Here is a 26,360-nt window from a genome sequence, read left to right on the forward strand (position 1 = left end):
TTACTTAGATTTATTTCTAATAAAAAAAAAAATGTATGTATGATGGAAAATCGCAACTCACCTATAATATAACCAAAGCATCAGGAAACCTCACAATATTCATTGTATATAAGTATTTATTAATATTTTCTTTTCCTTTTATTATAATATCATCCATGGTTAAATCAACTTTTCTTTAAACTTACATATGTAGGTATGTCACTCTTAGATCAACTACAGTGTGCAATTCAGTTATATATTGTATTCCTTTTAATATTTTTAATACTTAAATACAAGTTATCTTCACCCCCTCTTTTCATCCTTCTTCACCGCCGTTTCCATTCGATTGCATGGATAATAAATATTAGGCTCTGCACTACACAACTGTTAACCCATAGAACATACCAAAAGCAGGAATTTGTATTTGTCCAGAATCTTACATAGGGGTTTGTTTTGTATTGAATTATACGTATTTATGTATGGTGTATGCAGATGTGTAAATATGCATAATTTGTTTACTTATGAAGTTAATTTCTTAAAAAAATATTTTTTAGTTTTTAATTTTCCTTTGCACTAATTATGCCAGAATCAAAATTTTGGATAGAGTTACATACATTTGGTTTCCTTGACTTTACAAATTATGTTCTTTGTTCAACGCAAATGAGTTACCGCATTCATTGTTAATCTTATTCTACAGTTTTATTACTACAGCATGACATGAGTCAACGACATTTTTTTTGTTTTGTGTTTTCGGAACGCCAGACGGATGCGAGCTCCATTTAGAGAGTTGCTTAAATCCCCTCGAATGACATCATATAAACATAATGTGCTTCGTTTTCAGCTCAATTTTAAGTACAAGAGTAGAAAAACGGCGTTATGATGGATTTTTGCCTGCTGTTTGTGTGCGTATGCAAGTTTCGAGAGTAATAAAGTATTTTTTAAGATGTGATTTAGATTAGATAATTTTATAAAGGATTACATATGTTTGCTCTTCATGTGTTGTAAACTATTTGGAAGATATATTTAATTTTTTTCTTTTATTCTTTTTATGTTCTTATGTTTGTAGTAACTGAAATATACTTGTTTTGATTAAGTTTCAAAATAGGCATTTTATATTTAACACATGCAACGGAAAGTTAAAAAGTATGTGAACTTAGGTTTTTGTATGAAGTGTGGCAAATAAAGAACAGCTCAACAAATTATGCAACAAATGCAGCGCTGCATTACAACATTCAATCATTTGCTTTTCGCCGAACTGAAAAATGGAACGATTGAACAACATCAGACATACATGTGATTTATTAGCGAGGCTCTTTATTTTGCACCTCTTATTTCTCGGCATGTATGTTCTGAACATTGAAATATGCAATTTAGTTTGTAGTTAATGCAAGCGCTGCCAAGATATGGCCGCTGCTATCAAATTACTTTCATTTTTCTTACATAAAATTGAAAGTGAAACATTCTGAAGAATTGCCTTTATAACCAAGGAGAAATAACAGCTTACTGCATAGCGTGCTAATATTCACCATTTTAAAGTTTGTGAATACACCATAAAAAAAAAAAAGGTCAAACAAAATTTCTGCACGCAAAGTAGGAATTACAACTTTTTACAGTCAGTAATAATAATAGAAGTTGGCTCGTTAATTGGCTAAATCACTTATATTGGAGAAGCACGGAAAAAAGCCTAAGCATTTACCGCATTTTTATGGCTATAGACGCCTTAAAAAATTAGAATTTTTTAAATGGAATTTCACCTCCCTTATGTAAATTCATAAATACAACTTTATATTCGAATAAATTATATATCATGCATATTACAGAACATTTGTACGGAAAATCATAGCAATTGCATAGCAACTACTTCGGTTTTTATATCGCCCAGTACAAGATGTTTGTTACACACAAAAAATAATAATAACACGAACAAATTCTCGAGTTTATAAAATCTGGCGTTTGCTGTTAGGTTTTTTTTTTTGAACCAGTTCTTATTTATCCATGCGTATTTATCTCATGTTTTGGATTACGATACTCTTAGTGCAAACGGGCGAAATATTATGTTACTTTTTAATGAATTCGATTTTACTTTTATTCAATAATTTGCTATCTTAGTACGAATGGTTGGCGTGAAAAGTTAAAAACAAATAAATAGCCTATGCAATAATACAATTCATTATACATAAATTAATTCCTTTCAGTTTGATTTTTAACAAGCAAATTACGAGTTACAGAGATTGTACAGTTACCTTCATTTGAAGAGAAATTCATATTAGTAAATTCACAGCTATGCAAATTGTAAAGAGAGTATACAATTACAACTACAATACATTATACACAACAACTAACATAAAATCGTTTAGTTTTATTATGCCTCCTTCCACGTATATATTTTCGAGGTATTATTTATGTTATAATGTATGTTTGTGTGTATTTGTGGTTTGTATGAATTAAAATGAAGTTTTTGCAATATTTGCTCACATATTCCCATTTATTCTCATACAAAAATTACTTAACAATTATTATATATGTAGCAAAGAAGAATAAAATAGAAATAAGTTGTGAAATGTAAGCGTAGATGTGAAATGCAAACGAAAAAAAAAAAAAAAATAATAATAATATAACTACAACATGTCTAAATATGAGAGCAAATTCTTAAATTAATCACACAAACGTTTATGAATGACTGCGAACTGAATGAATGCTTTTCTTAAACGCAACAGACGGTTAAAAGCACGCATGCGTGCATATGCCGCCGACATTGCTTGCTAATCAGGCAACTTAAATAACATTAACTAACGGTTAATTGTAATGTAATGCAATGCTATGCTCCGTTCCGTTTTGCTCTTCGGCCTTGGCGCTCATACATAACAAGTACAAAAAAACACATACATATATCGGGCGAGAGTATACGCACGTCATAATGTGACGAATGCGACAGTTGATAGGTCGCTGCGCTGACGACGATGACATTGACACCGACGTCTCCCGCTTAAACCACTTAACTTCCTTGTCCATTAATTAGTTCGTCACATATCTTAACCAGCTCCGCATTTTCTCGCGATTTTTGCTGCAATTGCTCGTTGATAGAGGCGCGTGATATTTCCTCCTTTTTGAGTAATGCTTTCAGTTTTGTGGATTCGATACTGTGCTCTTTGTTTAGCGATTCGAGCTTTTTATTGGCACTGCGAATGGAGAAGAAATGGGATTAGAGTAATTCTAGATAGAGAAAACAAAACCGAAATTTAACCAAAACAAAAAAACTTCACTCACATTTCTAGCTGTTGCATCGCATGATTCTTCATTTTTTCATACCGTTGTTCTTGTAATCGCAAATTTTCCAGTATCTGTCGCTTTTCTGCCACTAATACTTCTTCGTTGGACTTCAACTGCAGCGTCATCTCCTTACTTTTCCCATATTTGCTGATCATAAAGGAAAAGGAAAGAAAATGGTGTTGTGACTTGAACTGTTAAATGACAAAAACAAAAAAAACGTGTGCGCATTCTTACACATGCAGATCGGCAAATGTCGTTTCGAGTGACGTGAGATGCTGATAATTCGAGTCGCGATCCGCTTTCGCCTCCGCCAGTTGTTTCTCGTAAGATTGTATTAATTCCTCTTTCCCGGCGATTAGTTCAGCAATTGCTTTTTCGTACGCTTCAATGACACCGCTGTGCCAAAAAGATACAAATTTTATATATGAGTACATATTTATGGTAGGTATATCGGAACTGTTTGTTTAAGAAGCAAGTTAGACACTATGCATACACAAGTATGTGCCAAGAAAAAATGCAAGTGGGCGCTAGACACATTAAGAACTTACGTCATTTTAGTTATTGTTTTGTCTTTTTCTGTTATCCGCTTGATTAACGCCTCCTCTCGTTGTTCAGCGTCTTTTAATTTCTTTTCGATATCTTCTGTTTTGAGTCTATAATAGGCAATGAATGGAGATTAATAAAAAAAAATTGTTTTTATAATTTTGGCTAATTAAATAAAAAAGTAAGGCCGAATTACAGATATGCCATATAAAAATACATTGTTTTTTCTGTGATTACGAATATACGGATACAGTCTTAACAAGCAATAGCTTAGGGAAATCACCCACATACAGCGAAAAGCATTTATGACAATTGTTTGGCGCCATTGCTTTTATTAATTGCTCTAAAGTTTAATAAATCATGAAAAATTATCACTTACACTTCGTTTTTAATTTTCTTCTCGAGTTCATCCATTTTGTAATTTATTTGTTTTTCATCGGGCTGTGAGCTGTTATAAAAAAGAAAATATATACATGAGATTGGTATAGAATACTATATTCTTTTGTAGGACAAGAAATAGAGGCTTGTTTTGCAATGATGGAATGTATGACCATTTTTAATTTTTTTATTTGGCCAAATTTCATAATGTTGGGTTGACGTGCGACTAAAGAGGTACCAAGTGCAATGAGGGTCTGACATCTGTAAATTATAATGTGGTCCACTCAATTTTAAGGTCGAGAGAACGAAATTCCGCTGGTATACCATAGATATAGATCTCTCTGCAAGAGAAAGCGGTTACCTACGTTGCCGTGCTTTCGCAGGCGTAAAATTTTTGCAAGGAAAGCATTATGCTGCAACAAGAACAACTAATATAATTTTTCGTTATTAGTGAAACGGTTTGGAAAACAGAAAGAGTGAGGGCGCATGAAAGCGTCATTCGTCTTCCTAGGACCGAGTGTGTAGTTAAAATACTTCAAAAATAAAATTCACTTTTCGAATTTATCTGCGTCATGGCGAAATGCTGCTTTTTACCTCAAGGAGACCTGTTGAATACTGTGATAATACGAGTTAGGTTTGGCACAGATTTCTGTCCGTTAAATACCATAACAACCATTGCTTCGATTTGGCAAGTACAGAGTTCATTTACCCACAATATTGCGGTCTAAATTTGTATAGTTCAGAGCATTATTAACACCGTTAATGGCCATTGGTGTTTTTTTTTCTAATATTTCCTTGAAAAAGGTCGAGCCAAGGAGCACCAGGAGATTTGGTGGCTCCTAAAACATTCAGGCTAAAAAGCCCATTGCATTTAATATTTAGATTTGCTTACTTCGAATTCTCAAATGATTTTTTGCAATCGTTATCGATATTCATATCCTTAATCACGTCGACACTCATATTGGCATGCTTCTGCATGTAAAGAAAAGAATGAGAAAATAATTATTAAATCGAATAAAAATATGTTTCCACTTTTATATTTACATTGAAATTTGTCGTTTGTTGTTGTTCCTTGACTTGCGATTTTTCAGATGAAACTTTAGCCGTATATTGCTTTAATTTGGCACTTTCTTCTTCGTCTGTTGTGTTGAGACCAAGCGCTTTTTCCTTATTATCTGCCTCGACAACAAGCGATTGATTATTGCCACTTAATAATGTTGAAGCCGATGATGAGTGTTCGTCCTCTTCGAGTGTAGGACTTAGATTCGCGGCTAAGTTATTGCCCAAAATTTGTTGCAATATTTGTGGTGATGGTTTTATTGGCTGTTGTTGAATTTGACTTACAGGTACTGGCATACCAAGTAAAGGATCGAATCTTAATAATATCGAACTGCGGTCAATTGGGGCGCTATTATTGCCTTTTGTAAGTAGATAATCAAAGTCGGATGGATTCAAAATTACTGAGTTTTTAAAGCGTTTTACATATTGGACAACATTAAAGATGGCACGTGCATGACAATTATACAAAAGAGAAAATACAAATAGAAATTATTACTGATATGTTGAGTTATAGTTATGTATGTAAATAATACTAAACTGTTCTTTATCAATGGAGAAAGTGAAAAAAAGAAAATTAACAAATAAATAGTTATAGCCCAGCCACATGGAACAGGAAGTAGCAGTAGAGCAAAAACAACAAAAGCAATGCACTTTGTTTGTTGTAGGTCTTTTGGTCTCTAGAATGCCAAAATCAATAAACAGAGATTGCCAGTTAAGAGTAATTTAAATAAAATTTGACAATTTAGAGACCGAAAAAATAGAAAACAAGTCAAATCTCCTGCTCCACAGGTACCAACTGTTCATGTGCCTTGGCTATAGCAAGTTTTATGAAGATATTTTCTCTATACAGTCAAATACACTGCGATAAATTCAGATATAAACCAGTTTAAAAGAGTTTAAATACCGTCGAAACTGAACATTGACACCCGGCGCGCGTTTATGCCAGACTTCAATAATATTCAAAATCTTGCTAAGGTCAATTCCAATGCTTATATAAAGTTATGTAGAGTTTCATAAAGTTGTGTCACACATATGTACATGTATACACATTGGTCATTAAAATAGGTACCCCCACATTCATATGGAAAATGTAAATTTTTCAATTAATAATAACAGATATTCAATAGCATGTGGTTTTTATTTCATTGATTAATTAACAAATATGAATAATAATTCAAGGAACTTTTAAAACTTAAACTAATGACAATTGGAACAAAACTGATATACAGTGCTACATTTTCGTTTAAACGCATTGCATTTTTTTTCGTTTACTTTAGAACTGTTTTAAGATTACAACAATAACAACAATAAATATTCTTCCAAACTATTCGTTAAGGTAACAGTAAACCATCCTCATGGTAAACACTGACCGATACCCGTTCCTTTATTTGGCAAGAGAATCCACGAAATTATGAGTAGCGCAAGTCATTTTAGTTTTTCCGCCACTTCGTTCTGTGGTTTTTTTTGGAATTAAGAGCATTTACAAGAAAATTTTCGGACCGTACAATTTGGCTCAGCGATACATTTTTTCGGCTTCGCCATTTTTTCGCTTTCGAAGATTGACAACAAACCTCCGCTCCTCAAGTGTGCAATGTTACTAAATGAACTAATTATTTAGGGGGTTATATACCTTGTGTTACACTAAAAAATCGAAAAATTATGGCATATTCTAAAAGTACATTATCTTAAAAATATAAATTCAAAAAATCATAAAGATCGGAGCACTAGAACAAAAGTTACAGGAGTTTGACTGAATAAAAATTATCCATAAATGAAGTGCACGTAAAACTTTAGACGCGACTATCTCGAAGTCGTGTTTTTTGAAAATTACCGTCGCGGTGATCATTATCAAAAACTATTTAACCGATTTGCATAAACTTTTTTTTAATTATTCTTTTTTATTACACTTTTTATAAATATTTACATAGTTCGTTGGATTAATTTTTTTTTAAGTTTTCAACCCCTCAAAAATCGTTTTTTCATATCGAGAAAATTTTTTTGTGGGTGAATAAACCGTTCAGATACACTAAACAACATTTTTCTACAATAATCATTTAATTTTTTTGATTTCAGTTCAGCTGCTCATGCGCTACCGTGATCACCGCAAGCCTCTTCTAAAAAACGGCGTTTCGGCGTTTAAATAAAAACACCAAAATGTATTCTTCGAGAGTTACCCTTCAGTATAAGATATACCTCATTTGAATAAAAGTTCTAAATCAGATTTAAAAAAATTATGACTATCGTCCATTTTTTCGGGCTCACAAGGTATATAACCCCTTAATTTGCTGTTGACGTTACACTCCATACTTTTCAGTTATCAAAGTGCTTTGTTTTTAGCTGCCACGCAAAATTACACTTTATGAAAATAGACGAATCTGTGCAACCGATGAAGCAACTGAATATAACGGGTATTTTAAAGTGATGCACAAGGAAGGCACAAGGAAATCGATAGAAAAAGGCAGCGGTCCTATTTCACTGACAATGTCACGCCTATTTCCTAAAATTTTAAAGAAACGAATTGTTTTCCCTAATACCATTACGTATTTTTGGCATTTGTGACAAATTAGAGCCCGATATTGCTCATTTTCATTTATAACTTCCCGTGGGTCAAGTGCAATGCGATGTAAATGCGATGATCAATTCTCACTGCATTTTCTGACAAACGTGATTGGTGAAATCCAGAACAGCTGGGAAGGCTTGAAACTCAAGCTAATTCCGGCTAGCGAGATTCCACGAAGATTCCAAACATGGAGTTTGAAGCCAATCAATTAAGGTAATTAATTGAAGGTACGGGTTCAGGCGCATAATCGCTCGGTGCTGATGACCGATTGGTCGATCATCAAAGCGGAGGCTCCTCCTTATAATTACAGAAGAGAGTCTGGGACCACTGGAGAAAGTGGAAAACAAACGTCGGTTTGGCATTAGGATGGCCCAGCTCAAGATATTCCTTTCTGCGAAACCGGAAGAGGAGCAGGATGAGGTCGATGGTGCCAACGAACTGCTGATTGGCATGCAGTTAAATGACATTGAGTCCGAAGGTTGGGTTTAAAGGTTGTCCAAATTAATCTGCAGCATTCACAGACTGCAACGGACAACATAACCGTTCTCCTGGCGGAGGAGGACGTGGACATCGCATTAATTCAGAAACCGGGTGCGAAGCACCAAGGTGAAAGGTTTCACTAGGAAAAACTACAACAGTAACTAAACAGAAAACTAAGAAACAGTAGCTAAAAAACACTTAAACACATTTTTAATTATATTATATAGTTCACAGGATGTGACGGTTGTTGAGGTGGAAGCTACTGACGAAGTCAGAATAACACTTGCCTCTATATACATGGCACATGATAGACCAGGACCGCCTGAGGAGCCCGTAAACTTGTGCAGGAAAACCCGAACAAAACCCTGTTTCTCGGATGCGATGCCAATGCAAGGCACGCTTTATGGGTAAGCTCCGAAACAAACGACCGAGGTGAGTCTCTTTATGATTTCATAATTAACACTAAGTTCTCGGACACTAACTGTAACCCAGTACGGAGTACTTCAGGGGATGGGAGGAAGGGATCGACGTAACTCTATTGTCTGAAAAAAGCTCTGTAAGGTTAGATAATTGGAGGGTCTCTAATAAAAGGTCTTTTTCGGATCACAGCTGGATCTTGTACGATCTGGATCTTAATGTTGATCCGCCCTTACCGTACAGAAATCCACTAAGAACCAACTGGAAGAGGTTCAGAAACATAGTAAATAAAAGGATAGCTGATGGCCTAGTCGCTAATGCTTTTTAATTTCATTGTGATTGTAATTCATTACTTTTTCAATTTTCTAATAAAAAAAAAAAAAAAAAAAAAAAAAAAAAAGGATAGGAGAGACTCCCATCTACCAAATAACTCTCACCGAAAACCTTGAGAGTAGGGTCACAACACTGGAGAAGGCATTTAGTAGGGCCTACAAAACGTCCTGCCCCATAAAATTTAGCAAAAAATCCCACCCTCCTTGGTGGAGCAGTGAACTCTCAAAACTAAGGGAAAAATCTAGATCAATGCTTAACCTCAGCTACTCGACAGGAAATTAAGAATTGTACAGAGAGAGTCGGAGACAGTACAAGAAGGCAATTAGGGCCGCCAATGATAAGGTAGCTGTAAAACACAAACTAACTGACGCAGAACTAACATTATACCATGGCTGCGTTCTTGGATATAGAAGGCGCATTTAACAATGTTAGTACAGATGCCATCCAACGGGCGTTCATAGACTTAGAAGTGGACAATTGCATCAGTAATTGGGTCATCTCTATGCTAGAAACCAGGATCATCAAAGCTAATATGGGTAATATCAGTATAACCAAGAAGGTTCACAGGGGCACTCCACAGGGGGGAGTATTGTCTCCACTTCTCTGGTTATGCATTATTAGCAAAGTCTTAACAAAACTTAATAGGGGTGGGGTAAAAGCGGTGGCGTACGCTGATGATGTGGTGTTAATGGCGTCCGGACTGTGTCCTAATACGATCAGTGGGATCATCCGAAGGGCGTTAGGCGAGCTTAACTCTTGGGCCACAGGCTGTGGCCTAGGTTTAAACCCGTGTAAAACAGAACTTATGCTTTTCACCACCAGATATAAGGTACCCTACCAAATATTAAAGGACAAACTCTCTCCCTATCACCCAGCGCAAAGTACTTAGGGGTAATTCTGGACTTCAAACTAAGCTGGAAATTAAAATCTTGAAGAACGGGTAAGGAAGGCAGAAATTGCTTTATATGCCTGTAAACGTATGCTTGGAAGAAGATGGGGTCTTCAACCTAAGCATACATTATGGCTGTATAAGACGGTTATACGACCTATTTATCGTATGGTTCGGTAGTTTGGTGGAAAGTTCTAGGGAGAGAGTACAATACCAAATTACTCGGCAGAATACAAAGATCAGCCTGTGCAATAACGGTCGGTGAAATCAGATCATGTCCTAGAGAGGCTCTCAATGCACTGACACACGTTATTCCAATAGACCTACATATTAAGAAGACGGCAACCATGAGTGCATTTAGGTTAAATGAAGCGGGTCGCTGGAGAGAAAAAACGTATGGTCATGCTAGTCTATTATTGTGACAAACTCTCGATGAGAACTAACTACATCGTCCCGACGGTAACATTCAATAGGAATTTTGCCACTCTCTTTCCATCTAAGAAAGAATGGAATAAGAGATTCTCTACAAACAACTTCGACACTACAGTCTATATGGATGGCAGCAAAGTGGGCTGCGGTGTTGGAGCTGGTATATATTCTCAAATACTTAAAATTGAGAAATCTGTGCGGCTCCCTAATACCAGCAGTGTCTTCCAGGCGGAAGTACTGCCAATTGGGAAAGCCTGTAGGCTACTAATCACAGATTTCTCTTTTAAGGGCAATATCACTACTCTTTCGGATAGCCAAGCTGCAATCCAGGCACTGGGTTCGGCTACTACAACCTTTAAAGTGGTGGAACAAAGCAGGAATAGCCTCACGATCTTGAGTGAAAACCATAAAGTTACCTTAATGTGGGTCCCGGGACAGCGGAACATTGAGGGTAACGAAAAAGCAGATGAACTGGCAAGAGGGGGAACTGTCATGAATAATGCTCTTGCAGAATCGGTATTCACACCATTAGGTGCAGTCAAGAGTCCAATTTCCCAAAAATACCTCCGAACCGCGGATTGTAGGTTCAAAGACCAGACGAAATGCAAAATTAGCAGAACGTTATGGCCCACCTACAACCTCAAGCAATCGTCGGCATTAATAAGAATGAAACGACTGGACGCCTGGAGACTAACGGCAGTCATAACTGGCTTTGTGTCTACCGGAGAACTAGCAGCCAAAATGGGTATCCCTCACAATACATACTGTCACAGTTGTAAACAACCGGAGCAAAAGGAGACAATCTTCCATTTCCTCTGTGAACGCCCTGCCCTAAGGAAGGACAGAATGTTAACCCTGATTCGAGAATCTCGAACAACTGTCTGGCTTAGACGTCAACAACCTAATAAGGTTCTTAAACCGCACAGACTGGATATAGTGCTGCTGTAAATAACCGTTAAACAAGTTGGTAACGAGGATGTGACAACAAAATGGTGATGAAGCGCTAGTTCGATTCTGGAAGAATCACAACTTTAACCAACCAACTTTTAATTAGATTTACAAAGAAAAAACCTTGCGACTGGGAAGAGTCAAAAATCATTGCCGTACATACACCACCCATTCGGCTGTGGCGGCCGTATGAACTATACCACGAAAATATACCACAACATATCTTGATTTTATTAATTCTTCTTTTGTTTGCAGTGACGCTTTATTAAAGTAAAATTCAGTGTTTCAAATTGGTATTAAGCCAGAGTTTATTCTTTCCGACGACATCAAATATAATTTTTTTATTTGTTTTTGGTTTCAGTAGCATTTTTAAATATGGACTGCAATTTAGATATGAATGCAATGAATCAATGTTAAAATTGAGTAATTTCTCCGAGACACAAGAAAACAAAATCATGAAATCAAAAAAGCAGTAAATTTCTACTTATTTATGGCGCTACGAGCAATAAAACCGAAATAGGAAAATTGATCAGAAGCTGAACTAACCGATTAACCGAGCAGCAGCCCCATGACTGGATACAGGTTAGAACGTGAAAGCACGAAATCATTCAAATGTTGAACTGCTTTCCAATTGTCATATCTCCTACATATTCCACAAAATAAGAAAAAAGGCGTGTGAGTTTAGCGCGTTGAGCGTTTAGCAGTAAACGACTCCATCGGCATTGGGCGATTTATAAACTGCATTATTATTATAGCAAAGTTTCATCAAAGTTGCGGGGTAAAGTGTATCAAAACATTGGCTAATGCACCGATGTGGAAGGACTTTAGTCCCACAATGGACTTGGGAAAATTGAAAACAATTTACATAAATCCCCATAATAAAAAACATGACATTAATAATATGTTCTGAAATATGCAACTAGATCATTTCGGTTAATTTTTTTAGGGATTACTTGAATTGGGCTTCAACTGTATTTTAAATAATAAATCTAAATTAATAAGGGCCATACAGCTGCGAATAACACTTTGCAAAATTATTATTTTTTTAATATTTATTTATAGCAATTTGAAACTCATAGTTGCAACTCTTCCGTCCAACATAAACTACGAAGAAGATGAATTGAATGCTCATCGCCGTATTCTATGCAAAATCAATACGCCTCCTTTCAGTGGAAAGCGGTGAAAATCTTTTGCTACACTGGTACTTTTTCGAAAGTCATACAAACTGTTTGTTCTTGTTGTTGTAAGAGCCTATAACTATTTTTTGTCGCCAACTCGGACGGTGATTGATTTCTTGTGGGCGTATACACATATGCACATATATGACAACACAACACATAAGACATACAAAATCCTTTTTATATTTACGTTCCAGCATCACATCTCCAACCAAACGAAGGTCATTAATATTCGTAAATATATTGCAGTGAAGGAAAATCGAAAAATTTGAATGTCAACAAACAAGTGAGAAATTATAACGTTCATCAACTAACTACAACAATTTCAAGAGTCATGTTCCAAATCGCAAATAAAGTTCATTCTCTACACATTTTGCTTAGGCCAATGTTTATTTAATTGTAGGACAAATCAAGCGCAAATATTATTAGTATTACTAACACTTTCGAAAATAAACAAACAATTATAAGAGCAGCTAGATAGCCAGTCAGCTAACAAAAAATGTGACTGAGAAGGCACACCATATAGTCTTCAATTCACCAGCGAGATTATGTTTAAGAGCGTGTACTTGGCACTTCTTTACTCAGCATTCGGATTCGGGAGCGTTGAGTACAACGTAGAAAGCTAAGCGAAAACGTAGTATACAAGAAAAGTCAAAACGAAGACAGGAACGTAAAGAAATGAAAGGCATGAAATTCGTTTTGTAGGAAGAGTACGATGATGATGATGAACGTTGTCGTCGTCAATTGACTTGGCACTAACAAAAGAGCCACCAGCGAAAATAGCAAACAATCTGAATCTCAAATGAGTGCCATGGTGCGACACACTTCATGCCAAAAGTATGAATTAGTGATAAAATAAATAAATGTGTGATTTCATACATTCACACATGTACATACATACGTATTAATAATCAAATTAATTAGTGACTCCTCCAATGTGTAATGGATTCCGCGGAATCTTATAGGCTCTTGGATTTTCTGAGTAAATGTAACAGACAATTTGTTTACAATAGCATACATTGTGATAAGTTAGCTGCATTTTTCCCGCAAGCTGAAGAGTGACTCATGCAAATAGTTAGTAGTGAGTCGTAGGTCTACCGATCGCCTATTTTTCCGCCCTTAAGAGTGTATATGCACACGCATATGTGTACATACATACATACATGCCCAATGGAAATGGTGTTGCCCACATTTACAACACCTTACAACCGGAAAAGCAGCAACGTGTAAACACACGGAAGAAGGGGGCTATATGGCAGCAATTTTCTTTGAAGTTAACGCGTAATTGTCTCATTATACGTTTTTTGGCTTATTCTACATGGTCAACCTACTAACTGTTTATTGGCTGGCTGTCGTTGAATGCAACCCATTTGTGTATATTATTTTCTTTTTTTTATTGTTATTCCACATTTCTTCACTTTTCCTGCACCGCCCGCCCCCAAGATTTTCGACTGACTAACCGACTAGCTATTGAAGATTGTGGTCAAACGTTAGATGAAAAATAAAATAATCCAAGTTCCACTTTATTTCACTTCGCACTTAATAACCACTTCGAGCAGACCGTAAAATCGAAACAGAAAACAAAAAAAAATTAACTAGCAAACTCTTTGAAAAATTCACGTCGTCTGCAACACGCATCTGTGAGATACTTTTGTTAATTTCATTCCTTAAACAATTTTCAATGGCTTCGGAACACTCTCAAATACTCTTAGATGTGTGGAAATTAATTCTGTTGTATTGAAAATCTTCGTTTAATTACTTTTTGTAGCTTTTGATATATTTTCTTCGTGGAAAATTCTCAGCACAAATAACACATACACTCCATTGATTGAGACCGCAACGACAATGAAGGAAATTGAAATACAAACGTCATAAACGCAACGCGACGTCGACGACAAAACTCGAAAAACTAAAAGGCAAAATTCTCCACGTAGAGTTGGTTTCTCCAGCAAGCAAGCAAGTAAGCTGTCAGGCAGCCACCAACCAACCAACCATCTAGATAAGCGAGAGCTCGACGATTTGTTTGTACGAATATGTCGGTTTTGCTGGATGGAGTTGAGTTGGCGGTTAGCTTTTGTATGAGCACCATTTGGAAATAGCGATAGTATTGTTGAGCGCGCTCTCTGGCGTACAGTGTGTTTGAGAGATAGCGGGCGTATATTGAGAGAGTGCAGTACCATACAAACGAAGGAGTGAGTGAGTAGTCAACAAGCTGGTGTGGTTGTGCATCAATCCAAGGTGTTAGTCTTAACGCGTGCATATGTATTTATATTCATGTGATATAGATTTTTAAAAATATGAAAAGGCTTTCCAATATATATGATATGTCATTCGATGATTCAACTGAGAGGTGTGAACGTAAATACTAGTGATTTTCGAGAGCACGCTTTGTTTGCTCTCCCAATAATTTATCTCACCTCTCCCACACGTTGACTTTACGACTGATTTTGTGATAGGTTTGTCATCAGGGTTGCTTTTTAGTAGTATTTAACAGATACAAGTAGCAGATAATATTGTGAGGGATTTAAAATAGTAAATCAATTTAGTTAAAATAAAGCTTGGATCTTTTATTGCAATAAATATTGGGTTGGCAACTAAGTAATTGCGGATTTCACTCAGCTTCAGTTGAATTTTTAGGTTTGCAGACGTAGTATAAATGTAAAACACATTTTGTTATTTGATAGTTGGCAATACAGCTGTCAATCATTAAAAAAAGGTTTTTGATCGCTTGCGTAGTTTTCGTTTAGTGTTCGTTGAAAAATGGAAAACCAAAACGAACATTTTCGTCATATTTTGCTTTTTTCTTTCCACAAAGGGAAAACCGCATCGCAAGTTCATAAAAAGTTATGTGCTTTTATGGTGACGAAGCCTTAAAAGAACGGCAGTGTCAAAATTGGCTTGCCAAATTTCGTTCTGGTGATTTTTCACTCAAAGATGAAAAACACTCTGGCCGTCCAGCTGAAGTTGATGACGCCCTAATCAAGCAATATCGATTCGGATCGTCACAGTACAACACGTGAGATTGCAGAGGAGATTCATGTATCACACACATGCATTGAAAATCATTTAAAACAACATGACTATGTTGAAAAACTCGATACATGGGTTCCTCACGAACCGAAAGAAACGCATTAACAGCTGTTTGAATAACATGTGGCTAACCTTTTAGGGTTTAGTAATTATGATCGAATTGTAAATTATTAAAATACATTCAACTAAGCTTAAAAAATGACCACTCGAAAGTTTTTTGGCTCGCAGATTAGAAATACAATACTAGTCTTTCAAAATGGTTCAAATGGTTTTGACCCCCACTTTTTTCAAAACCATGACGTGACGTCAGAATAGTGTTTAGAACACAAAAATACATCCGAAACCAGTATCATATAAAAAAGGAAATTTCATAGACCTCTGTTATTTGCAAAAAAAAAAATTTAATAAATTAATCTGTAAAGACTAAAAGATAAAAAACAACTGCAATAACAAGTGGTTGTGTATTTGCAAACTTTTGACAATGCTTTTCTTATTGGATTAAAATTATCCAATATACGACACGTTTCAAATACTCCTTGGCCTAAGATAATTTCAGTTTACTTATTTAAAAATTAAGCTGGCCTAGTAAGACAAGCTCCATATTAAATGGATTTTTTTCTGGAAGAATGGAACAAGGCCAAGATCACAATAAAGACCGCATCACATGAGACATATTTCCGAGTAATGGAATCTGTGGTGGCTATCAAAGTCAGAGAGAAATATACAAACGTGTTTTTGAAATTATATTTACTTAAGTTGCCTCTTAAAAGTCTTGCTCTGCCACTATTCTCAAAAATACCATTATCAATAAATTTAGAAGTAAGATTAAAAAAGTTATTCCCAAATTGAATTAACAAGATTTACTTAAAAAAAAAGGTGTGTTGGAAATTAGAAACAAAGTATTTTTTTTAATGTATAGTTCGTTTGCGATATGGCACGCCAGTACTTTATTACAACCTTCGAGTTTTGGGCAGCAAAATCGGAAAGAAAATCAATCATAGATCTGGATTATAGCAGATTATACTCTAAGCAATAAAATTAGTTCCCCCAATTTGCGGTCCGTATCACAGCCACATTGGTCGATTTCAATTGACGCTTCGGATCAAATGATTTTCGAAATTTTTCATTTCCACAGCAGCCATCTACCCAGCTGTATCATATGTATACAGAAACGAGTCGAGATTCATGAAAGATTGCAATAGAAGTTAGCCGCGCCTTCAGTAGTTCAGTCGAGGTTCGTATTAGGCTGCGTTCGAAGTTTTCGCTGAGCCGCAAACTCTCTCCCGGCATGCATAAAAATGGAATCGAGTACCACTGTTCCTTTTCAAAAGGATAGCACTTAAGAAAGTGGTTTAATATGAAATGCGTAGACGCTCCCTACAACGGAAACAAACCAATCCCATGAATTTGACCAAACTTTACATATGCACACTTATACAAAAATATTTTCTTTTTAACTTCATACAAAAAACTTTAATTATTAGCAAAACAGCAAACGTACATAAGAGAACTAAAAACCAACACACACACATAAAAGCTCACGCATTCAATGTGATATCATTTAAATACAAGTATATATGTACATATGTCATAGAGAGCAGAGTACAAAAGAAAAACAAAAAAATAAGCCCTCAAAGAAACAACTGCTGCTGCTGCTGTTGTCATTGACTTTAAACTACCACGCGTTATGTGAAGGAATCACTGAGTCGAAGTAGCTACAGCGGAAGTAGCGGACGGCACATTCAAAGCACCGTTGCGTCATTACCATATTGCAGCGCACCACAATTACACCGTTGGGAGCTGCGGTGAGATATTGCATGGTTGGTTCGTAGTAATTTAAAGGTGAGAAGGAAGCAGAAATGCCAACACAAAGCATGTCGACCAATAATGTCAATATAAAGTTGATGTGAGTTATATTACATATGGGCGATTTGTATTCATAATAATGCAATCTGAAACCATTTAGCCATAGAACGAAGACTGAACTGAATTTAGTTTGATGCATAGAGTTGTTCTAGAGTAGTACTTTGATTTATTATTCTTGAGTGATTTTGGCTGTCAAATGAGGATCTCGCAATCGTGTTATTTTATATTTGAAATGAAGCACCCAACCAAAAAAAGTTGATATCAAAAATAAAATTAGGAGATATAGACGGATCATAAAGCTGGATCGTGCGAGTAGATATGGGTATAAAGTTATACTATAAATGAGATAAAACAGAGATAAATAAAATAAAAATATGCGCTTTCAAACTTATGCGCACAAGAGCCACAGCTTATTCAAAACTAGAGCTACACTGCTGCAGTGGGAAAAGTAGAGTGTGACTTGTAACGTGCGACCACTGATTATCTGCACTTAGAAAAAATACGTAAAAGGTAGTTTAAAATAAACTTTCTTCCGAAAAATTTAGCTACCATACTTTAACACAATACTAAGCAGACTGGTCTGAAGAGGTACTCTTCAGGCAGAGTTCTCTCCCCTCTCCTTTGGATTGGCAGTGAACTCCTTGTTGCTGACTCTAGAGAGGGGGTTGCCACGTCACTGCTTACGCTTACGTCGGAATACTATGAGTAGTTATAATCAAGAAATCAACTACACTTTACTTAAATCCCCCTTTGAAAGGTTCTTCAAGGCTAACATCTCGTCAGGAAGAGAGGAGCAAACTCAAATACCATGGCCTCTCTTCTCCATAAATGTAAATTTTTACACGGATGAATCCGAGATAGAAAATAAAGTAGGCTAAGGAGTTTTTTCAAAAGAATTAGGACTAGAATTACCAAGTAGAAATCTTAGCCATAAAGAACGTAACTGTGTACCTAAATACACACGCCGTAACAAAAACTACGATAAATATCTGCACGGATAGCAAGGTGGTCATCAAATCAATGAAGGTAGTTATACTAAGATCAAAGGTTGCTCAGGAATGCCTGATATTATTGCCGTCTTTAAGGTCAGTTTTATATTGGTGCAGGGACATAAAGATATTGAAGGAAATTGCAAGGCCGATGAGCTAGCCAGAAAGGGTACTAATCATCCACTGCTTGAAAACGTAAGTAATATTGGAATTCCTATGGCAACTTCCAAATTAAGGATACAAAATAATAATCTTCAAGAGGCCAATAGCTCATGGAAAGAAGAAAATACTTGTGTTACAACCAGGCTAATTTTGGCCGCAAATAGATAACAAAAGGTCATGAGTTTTAGAGACGAGGAAGAGAACTGTAGAACACTTCTTCCGTAATTGACCAAACTTAGCCAGAAGTAGAGAAAGGTTGTTAGGTAAACACTCTTTTGACTCTCTTTCGAAACTATCCCCTATGCTACTACACATACTACGCTTTATAAGAGCATCTAAGTGGTTCCATGATGAATAAACACTGAGGTTCCCGTGTTGTACAGTGGTACCACAACAGACCTACACAGTCTAAGTGAGTTGCCTATTCTAAACCAACTGCCACAGAAACCTAGCCTACATTCAATAGCTCCATTGCAACGAATACGATCGATTCGACTGATGGTATTTCCGGCAAGTCATTGTACAACATTCTTCGTTATCTTATTCCGACAATATTTAATACGATTAATTCATTCATATACATTATCGGCATTCCAGTTCTTTTCATAGACTTTGGTTTTCAGATAATTCCAAAAATTCTCAATACAGCCATTATTTTCCATTAGTTTTTGAGTAAGCTAGCGTAAAATAAAATTCGTCGTATTAATTGAACTCGCGGTTGAAGAATTATCGAAGCACTTTATTTTCGCGATTAGAATTTGTTGGTTAAATCTTTTCGGAATCGGTTCATTTTTTTCTGTATCGAATATCTCTTTTCGGCTTCGACATGTTAAATATTCTGGTCACATCTTGCTGAAAAGGCTTGTCGTTATCGTGGGAATATTTTGTTTGGGTCTTTAACCAGTTGTTGAACAGTTTTGTTTTTTTGTATGGTCAAATTAATCGCAAAACGTTGCAAAATAGACTATACCTTTATTTTTGATTACGTTAGGTTAGGTTGACCTGGCTAGCTGAAAGCTATCACATAGACCTATTGGTCCTTAGTGGTACCATATGGAGCTTGACCCTAAAGTTTTCTTGTACTAGGCTTCTTGTAATAATCCTGCGTCTTTTGCGAATCTAAGTAAGCTCTGAAGCTCTAACCCCGAGAGGCATTCAGATCTCTCATATTGTAGAGCTCCTAATGTCGTTTAATGTCTGTCTGAACTACTGGGGACATCAAAAGGCAACCGGTCGCTGTCCGAATGCCAGTGTTTGGGCCTGTCTAAAGCTTTATCCACTGCGTGTCACTGGTTCCAGGCGACCAGACAGGCGCAGCATAGTTTAGAACCGGCCGGCCAATTGCCTTAAATGTTGATAGCAACAATTCTTTGTCTTTGCCCCAAGTTACACCCAAAATGTTGGGATTTAGAGATTCCCTGTCTTTTAGTTCATTGCAAAATCTGCAGGTATCATTGTTTGTGATTCCCATCTTGTATGCGTCTGCCGCTAACAAATTGGGGCCTGTCACATTGGGGCACAAACTTGAAGATTCCAAAAAAGCAATTTGTGCGGAAACGTTAGTGACCCGACTTTAAATAACCAATTTCTAATGCCATATAGTCTATTAGACATTACCGACTGTGCCATCAAAATCAAATAATGGTTTGAAATTTGGAGGAAACCATGTGCCAGACGATAGCGAAAGGGATCACAAAACTAAATCTTTTTGAATTTCTTGTTTCAGACGACCTGTATGAGCTAAATCGTGCAAAAAAAAAAAACCGTTAAACCCGAAACCAATCTATTGGTTGTCACACACAAACCACTCGCCTTGAAGATGCACATAGATAGATGTATGTAGAAGTTGTATATTTTGTCAAAATATTTATATTTGCATTTCTTTTAACCGCTACATTAAAAAGGAAACTCAAGTCGTAAAGTGACATTTAGTTTTAATCAATAGGATGACTTGTAACAAAAAAAAAAAACAAAAAACCCACTTCTAACAAAACTCATCGGAGGACATGATAATTTCAATTACTTATAGAAAATAGTTCAACTGGTCGGAAAAATGTAAGGAAATAGGTTAAGGCTTAGGGAGGTTAGCTGGCACCGAACTACGGGGCTACACCAGGTGAAATACTTAGTGGGAGGATACAACCAAAAGAGGTTTAAAAAAACTCATAACCCTCCCCAAGGATAAACTGCACATGATCGGGACAATCCCAAGAGACTCCACTGCACCTTCTCTTTGGATGTGACGCTACTGCAGCCAGAAGAAAGGCACATACGCTCAACCTAGCTCTGTCTCAGGTTGATTATGGGAACTAGGTCTGGATAAGGTACTGTGATGAGCAGAGGACACAAAAGACCACGAGGTCGAAGTGCAAGCTAATCTAATCTAAAGAAATGGTTGATGATCTATAATTTTTTATGAAGTGGTTAATTATTAATTATTTACAAAAACTTTAGAAAACACAATTCATACCTTTTAGGGATTTGTCTATTTTCCTTTTTCTATAAAATTACTATTTGTAAATGAATACTTGTGTAAGTGTGTGTGTCATGCATTTATTTCTCATGTGTTTTTTTTTTTTTGGTTTGGTATCATGACGACCAAACAACGGGCTTAATAAAAATGCAAATTAGCCAAGGGGTTTCTCTCACTTTCAAGTTCATGGGTCGTTATTTTTTGCGAGCAGAGGGTCACAACACCGCCTCCCACAAAGGTAGCATTACTCTCCAAATATGTAAAGCGTTGGCCTTGATATGTTTTTTTATGCGGATGCAATGAAATTAAAAGTAGAATGGTATGCGGCTATAGTCTGGCAACGGTATCCAAGAAACAACTGCCGGTTATTTATTGTTTGACTTTACAGTGTCAGGTAGGAAGGAGTTTTGTGAGCGTAATATTCTACAATGCACAAAGAGCGAAAAGTGAGTTGAGTGGGGGTTGTAAAGTTACTCCCTGCAATGCAATTAAATGCAAACTGCCTTGGAAGCACAACAGGGAAGAATGTAACAAAATAGAAGAAAAAAATAAAAAAATGTCGGTAGTGGAATGTTTCTGTTAATATACATAGAGTGTAGGAATAATGGGGTAATGACTACATTTATGACGCATAGCAAGTGTTTTGCCTGGATAACGCAAAAGGTGATATCATTGACCTCTAAGATTTGAACCATATGAATTCAAGCAAAACGATAATTTATGAAGATTGTTAAATGAAAATGTGACATGAAAATCGGTTAAGACTTACAATCATTTCCGTTCTGGAATTGCTCACTTTCGAATTCTTGCTGATCTGCTTCCATGTTTAAATCATTGGCGTAGGTACCAAAGGTACTTGTTGAAGACGGCAGCTCATCCATTGGTGAGGGTGTACAGTTTCCTGCAAACACATCCTTCTCATCACTGGCGTCACGTTTTGTTTGCTCTTTTGCCGACAAGGTTTCGACCACATTTTCCCCATTTTTGTACGCATGTATGGAAGGACGTTTTTGTACCACTCGCATTGGTGGCGATGACGTGGATGATGCTGGTGACGGTGGTAGTGGCACCTTAAAAGCCTCGTCATCCAACTCGAGCTCATGCGTATGCGTAGCGCTTGTAGGTACACAGAAAGCTTCTTCTACTAGTGAACGATTTTGTAATGTTGGTATTGGTGGCGATGTGTTTAATGGAAGCGCGTTTCCATTACGATTTTGCAGTGTAGGTATTGGTGGTGAACTAGGGTCTGTCGTTGTGGGTGATTGTACTGGCGTATACGCTGAAATCGTGTTGGTTTGGTTTTCATCATTGGTTGAAACTGTAGGTAATATGTCGTCAATATCCATAGGTACATTCACTTCTTCATGGATCGAGCTTTTAGATAATGGAATAGGTGCAGATATATTGTTACGCCGTCTATCTTCAGCCTGAGATTTCTCTTCGATTTTATTTGCATTTACCTCAGTGTTTGGTATAGTAAATGTACGCCTTTTATTGTTCTCATTTTCACATTTTTGCGAAATGATCTTTTCTTCTTCTGTCACAGTAGCAGACGCTACAGTAAAGGTACGAGGTTTGTCAAAGTTGTCAGTTAAACTAGCATCTTCTAAAGGTGCAATGGTAGCAGATGTTGCGCTGCTGTTGGATGTGCAATGTGGCTCAGTATTCAATTCAATATCAGTAGATAAAGTATCGTTATTATGGCGAGTTGAACTTGCTTTTGACGTTTCTTTTTCGGTTGTTGCGGCCCGTGCTGGTTTTTCGTCTACAACAGATGTTTTTCGTGAACCGAATAAAGTAAGTTTCGGCTCACTTGCTGTTGACTTTTTACGTTCGATTTCAATGCGCTCCGTATATTCGGATTTCTCCAAAAACGTCATACTTTTTGGTGAAACAGCTGTGGGAGAGCGTGGAAACTGTTTAAGTGAACTTTCCTTATGTTTAAAAGGGAAAACAGGGGAGGAGGCTGAACTTTTACTGCTGTTTGTTGATGAATTCATATCTAATGACAAATTCAAAGCATTGTGTGAGCTAGACAAACCTTTATTGCTCTCTTTCATTAAAGATTTTTTTATTTCACACTCTTCAGTGGGATTCTGACTGACATTTATTGAATTAAGGGATTTTGGAGAAATCGTAGTTATGGTTGCTTGTGTAAAATCAGCAGTTACCTCGGATGCCTTTTCAGTACTGCTGCTATCTAAGTTGTTTTGCCCACAATTAGTGTTTTGCCATGTTGAAGTAGGTAATTCGGCATTTGCATTTAATGGTACTTCATGTTCAGATTGTGTAGTTTCAATCTCCGGTTGAGGCCCTTTGGCATCTTTCAGAACACCCTCGCTATTATCAGCACTATTTCTTGAAATTTCTATAGTATCCGCAAGCTTGCACTCGGTCTCCTCGGTTTTTAATGGTGAAATATTTTCGTCGTATACGCTCGATGTGGGCAATTGACTCCGTTCAACGTTTATATTTTCTTTTAATTCAGAAAAACTCATATCCACATCCATAGGTTCTTCATCACAGGTGTCATCTATTAGATTTGTATTTTGCTCCGTTGACAACACTTCCCCACTCGTAGCTGAAATCAATGAATGCAAGTCGCCTTGGTCACTCTCACTCTGTTCTGGTTTATGGATAGTTAAACTTAAGGGATCCGCCAATACATTTGTAATAGTTGCATTTCTTGAATTCGCAGCACTAAAATATGACTCTATTTCGGAATTTTCAAAACTATATTCATCAGCCATACATTCATATTCGTTATTAACACCGCTAATTTGATAGGATTGACATTCTGCGAAGGTTTCATTGTCCGATGAGGTAGCCGTATCTGGTTCAATGTTTACCTCTAGGTGTTGAATAGCTTTATTGTTGGAATCGTCTGAAAGAGAAATGAGTAGAGAAAGAAAATATATGAATTAAAATGTAGAATACTTTAAAAAAATGAATTTAATGGGTGAACAAAATCGAAGTATTATAAAATATGTTAACACGGCAATCGGTTTAGCCGTATCGTTATTGTTTTTAGAAATGCTGCAAAAGTGCCAGATATGCGTAAAACTAAATGTTAGCTCACGCAGGTTGTGTATATGTGATCATCAAAGAAACCGGCAAGTGACGTCATAATATTTCACATTTTGGGAATCATATGTATGCTGTTAGAATCTAAAAAAAAATTACTTTTGAATTATAGACATACCTTTCCCTCGAGCACATGCGCTCTTTTCATGCTCATTTATGGCTGCAGTCAATGTTGGTATGAGGCCGTCTTCAAAAGTTAGTTTTGCGCGGTCTGAAAGTTTAAAAAATTCATTGAATATAAATAAACGAAATAAAGTGAATAAAAAACTACTTTCAAGAAAAATGTAGTACTTGAATTTCTACAAAACACAGCAAATATTAAAAATACTCAAATATTAATTTCAGGATTATTAACCGATTTCGAACTTAGTGAAAACACAAAAGTCTAGGCGCAAATTATTTCCAGCCCCTTTATTGGGACAAATTTTTGTGATCGAATTATTTTTAAAAATTGGTACACCAATTGGCCGCCTAGAACTTGTGCTAGACTTCTCTGGAATATTTTAAACTGATAAATCAGCTTTACTCTCAGCGCGTAATTAGCAAGGTCAGAACGTCCGAATGATTTCCAACCGGACCGAAATTAATGACATCAAATTTCAGGCTATCAAAGTTGAAAAAATATTTTCCATTTCACAGATTCTTTGTGTTTTATTTAAAAACAAAGTTCTGTTTTCTAAAAAAAAGCGCCTGTTATTTATTTTAATCCATAGTCGCCGTAGTCGAATGGGTTGATGCGCGACTACCATTCGGTAGTGCCCTGTATTTCTGCCACGAAAAAAGCTCTTCATGAGAAATCATCCGCCGTTCGGGGGGCGACATAAAACTGTAGGTGCCTCTATTTGTGGAAAAAAATCAAGAAAAGAGCTCGGCCAAACCAACAAAGGGTGTAAGCGCCAATATATACGTTTGCCACAGAGTTAAATTAATTTGGCCAGAACTTTGTCCCGAAGCTCTCATTTAGCTCATTTTAGCTCTCACTTTTTGCATCCGTCTGAGAAGCTATAAGGCTTGTTACTTCATCAGGTCAATTTTCGCACATGTCTCTGATATATCCTAATGTATCTTTTTGTGTTTGAAAAATAAAAATAAAAATATAAAAAAATAAAATAATTTTTTGGTCTCACCTTCCGTATTAATATTCACAACAGTAGGCATCTCTGACACTTTTGTTCCATTAAAATCGTCTTGAACCTCTATAAGAGAAACAAATTAGGAAACTTGCACAAATACAAAATGTGTTAAAGTATTTTACATACCGCCGGACTTATCCGCTTGGAACGACACGAGGATGGACGTACTATAAAGGTCCACTATCGGCTCGATATCGGAGCGATTTTTCTCACTCGCTATTATTGTTGAGGAGCAGGCATTATCAGCCACAGGTGCCATAGCAGCTGATTTAAGTGGCGGCGATTGAGAAGGCAATGACTCCTTTGACGGCGATGATTGTGTGCCTTTTAGATTTGCGGATTTCGAACAGATTGCGTTGAACTGCAACGAAATAAAACACAAGTGGAAGTTAAAATAGAAAAAACGAAAAAAAAAAAACGAAAAATTTTCCAATGTCAGCAGCTAATGTGTGAAGTTCACGTTTTGTGGCCGTGAAGAAAATTCGAAAATGAACTACACAGCAAAGCCAAGTAGTGTAGCAGTCAGTAGTGCTGCATCCTTCTCGAATTTTGCTGGTGTACTGGTACTGCGCTTTTGGCAGTGAAATGTGTAAATATGAAATAGAAATAAATTACGAAAAAAATCACATAAAATCCAAATCAAAACACTAACAAGCAATGGCAGGTGCTACACAACTTGCACATGAAGAAATTTTATTCTACAATATGAATATGCGAGGGCCTGCTCTGCTTGTCCCCAAGCGTTTGCAGCAGCCAAAGTAAAGTGTTGAAGCAGTACGTGTACAGAAATACTACATTAATGTGGGCTTGTGTGTACATATATAAGTATAATATAAAATGTGTGCAATTTCGTATATGCAGATTGGTTCACTGAGCTGTCATGCCGCCACCGATATCTTTGAATCTGAAATACGGCGCAATTTGCATTCATTTGTTTTTTTGGTTTTTTTCTTGTTTTAGCCTTTTCTTTAAGTTTACATATATTTTTTTCTTTTTATGCAAATTTCAAAACTGTATTTCGTATAAATTTCACAGGCAGCGCCGCCAACTACCAACAGTTTAGTTCACTGCGCCTAGACCTGGGCAACGTGTCGCATCTTCTTTTTGCAACGTCACTCGTTTCGTTACACTTTTGTGGCACAATCTGTGGTTTTCTGCAG

The 26,360-nt window shown here is 36.5% G+C and overlaps 1 protein-coding gene across 6 annotated transcripts in view; it reads right to left on the bottom strand.

Annotated features, from left to right (window-relative positions):
- Positions 1-98: 98 nt before the first annotated feature.
- The window catches only part of LOC128871783 (transforming acidic coiled-coil-containing protein 2), a 57,390-nt gene continuing 31,128 nt past the window's right edge, over positions 99-26,360 (bottom strand). For 2 of the 6 annotated variants that reach the window (XM_054113853.1, XM_054113849.1), the window contains exons 2-12: positions 25,327-25,561; positions 25,195-25,263; positions 24,186-24,278; positions 21,753-23,867; positions 5,215-5,630; positions 5,063-5,142; positions 4,172-4,240; positions 3,798-3,902; positions 3,484-3,645; positions 3,247-3,396; positions 99-3,158 (exon numbers count right to left, since the gene is read on the bottom strand). In XM_054113853.1, coding sequence (XP_053969828.1) covers positions 2,975-3,158; positions 3,247-3,396; positions 3,484-3,645; positions 3,798-3,902; positions 4,172-4,240; positions 5,063-5,142; positions 5,215-5,630; positions 21,753-23,867; positions 24,186-24,278; positions 25,195-25,263; positions 25,327-25,561 — 3,678 coding nt within the window. In that variant the 3' untranslated portion in view covers positions 99-2,974. Of the gene's footprint in view, positions 3,159-3,246; positions 3,397-3,483; positions 3,646-3,797; positions 3,903-4,171; positions 4,241-5,062; positions 5,143-5,214; positions 5,631-14,222; positions 14,659-21,752; positions 23,868-24,185; positions 24,279-25,194; positions 25,264-25,326; positions 25,562-26,360 lie in introns of those variants that run through there. The other 4 variants (XM_054113852.1, XM_054113850.1, XM_054113851.1 and 1 more) reach the window with 4 other exon arrangements.

This window comes from Anastrepha ludens, chromosome 2, assembly GCF_028408465.1.
Source record: "Anastrepha ludens isolate Willacy chromosome 2, idAnaLude1.1, whole genome shotgun sequence".
NCBI lineage: Eukaryota > Metazoa > Arthropoda > Insecta > Diptera > Tephritidae > Anastrepha > Anastrepha ludens.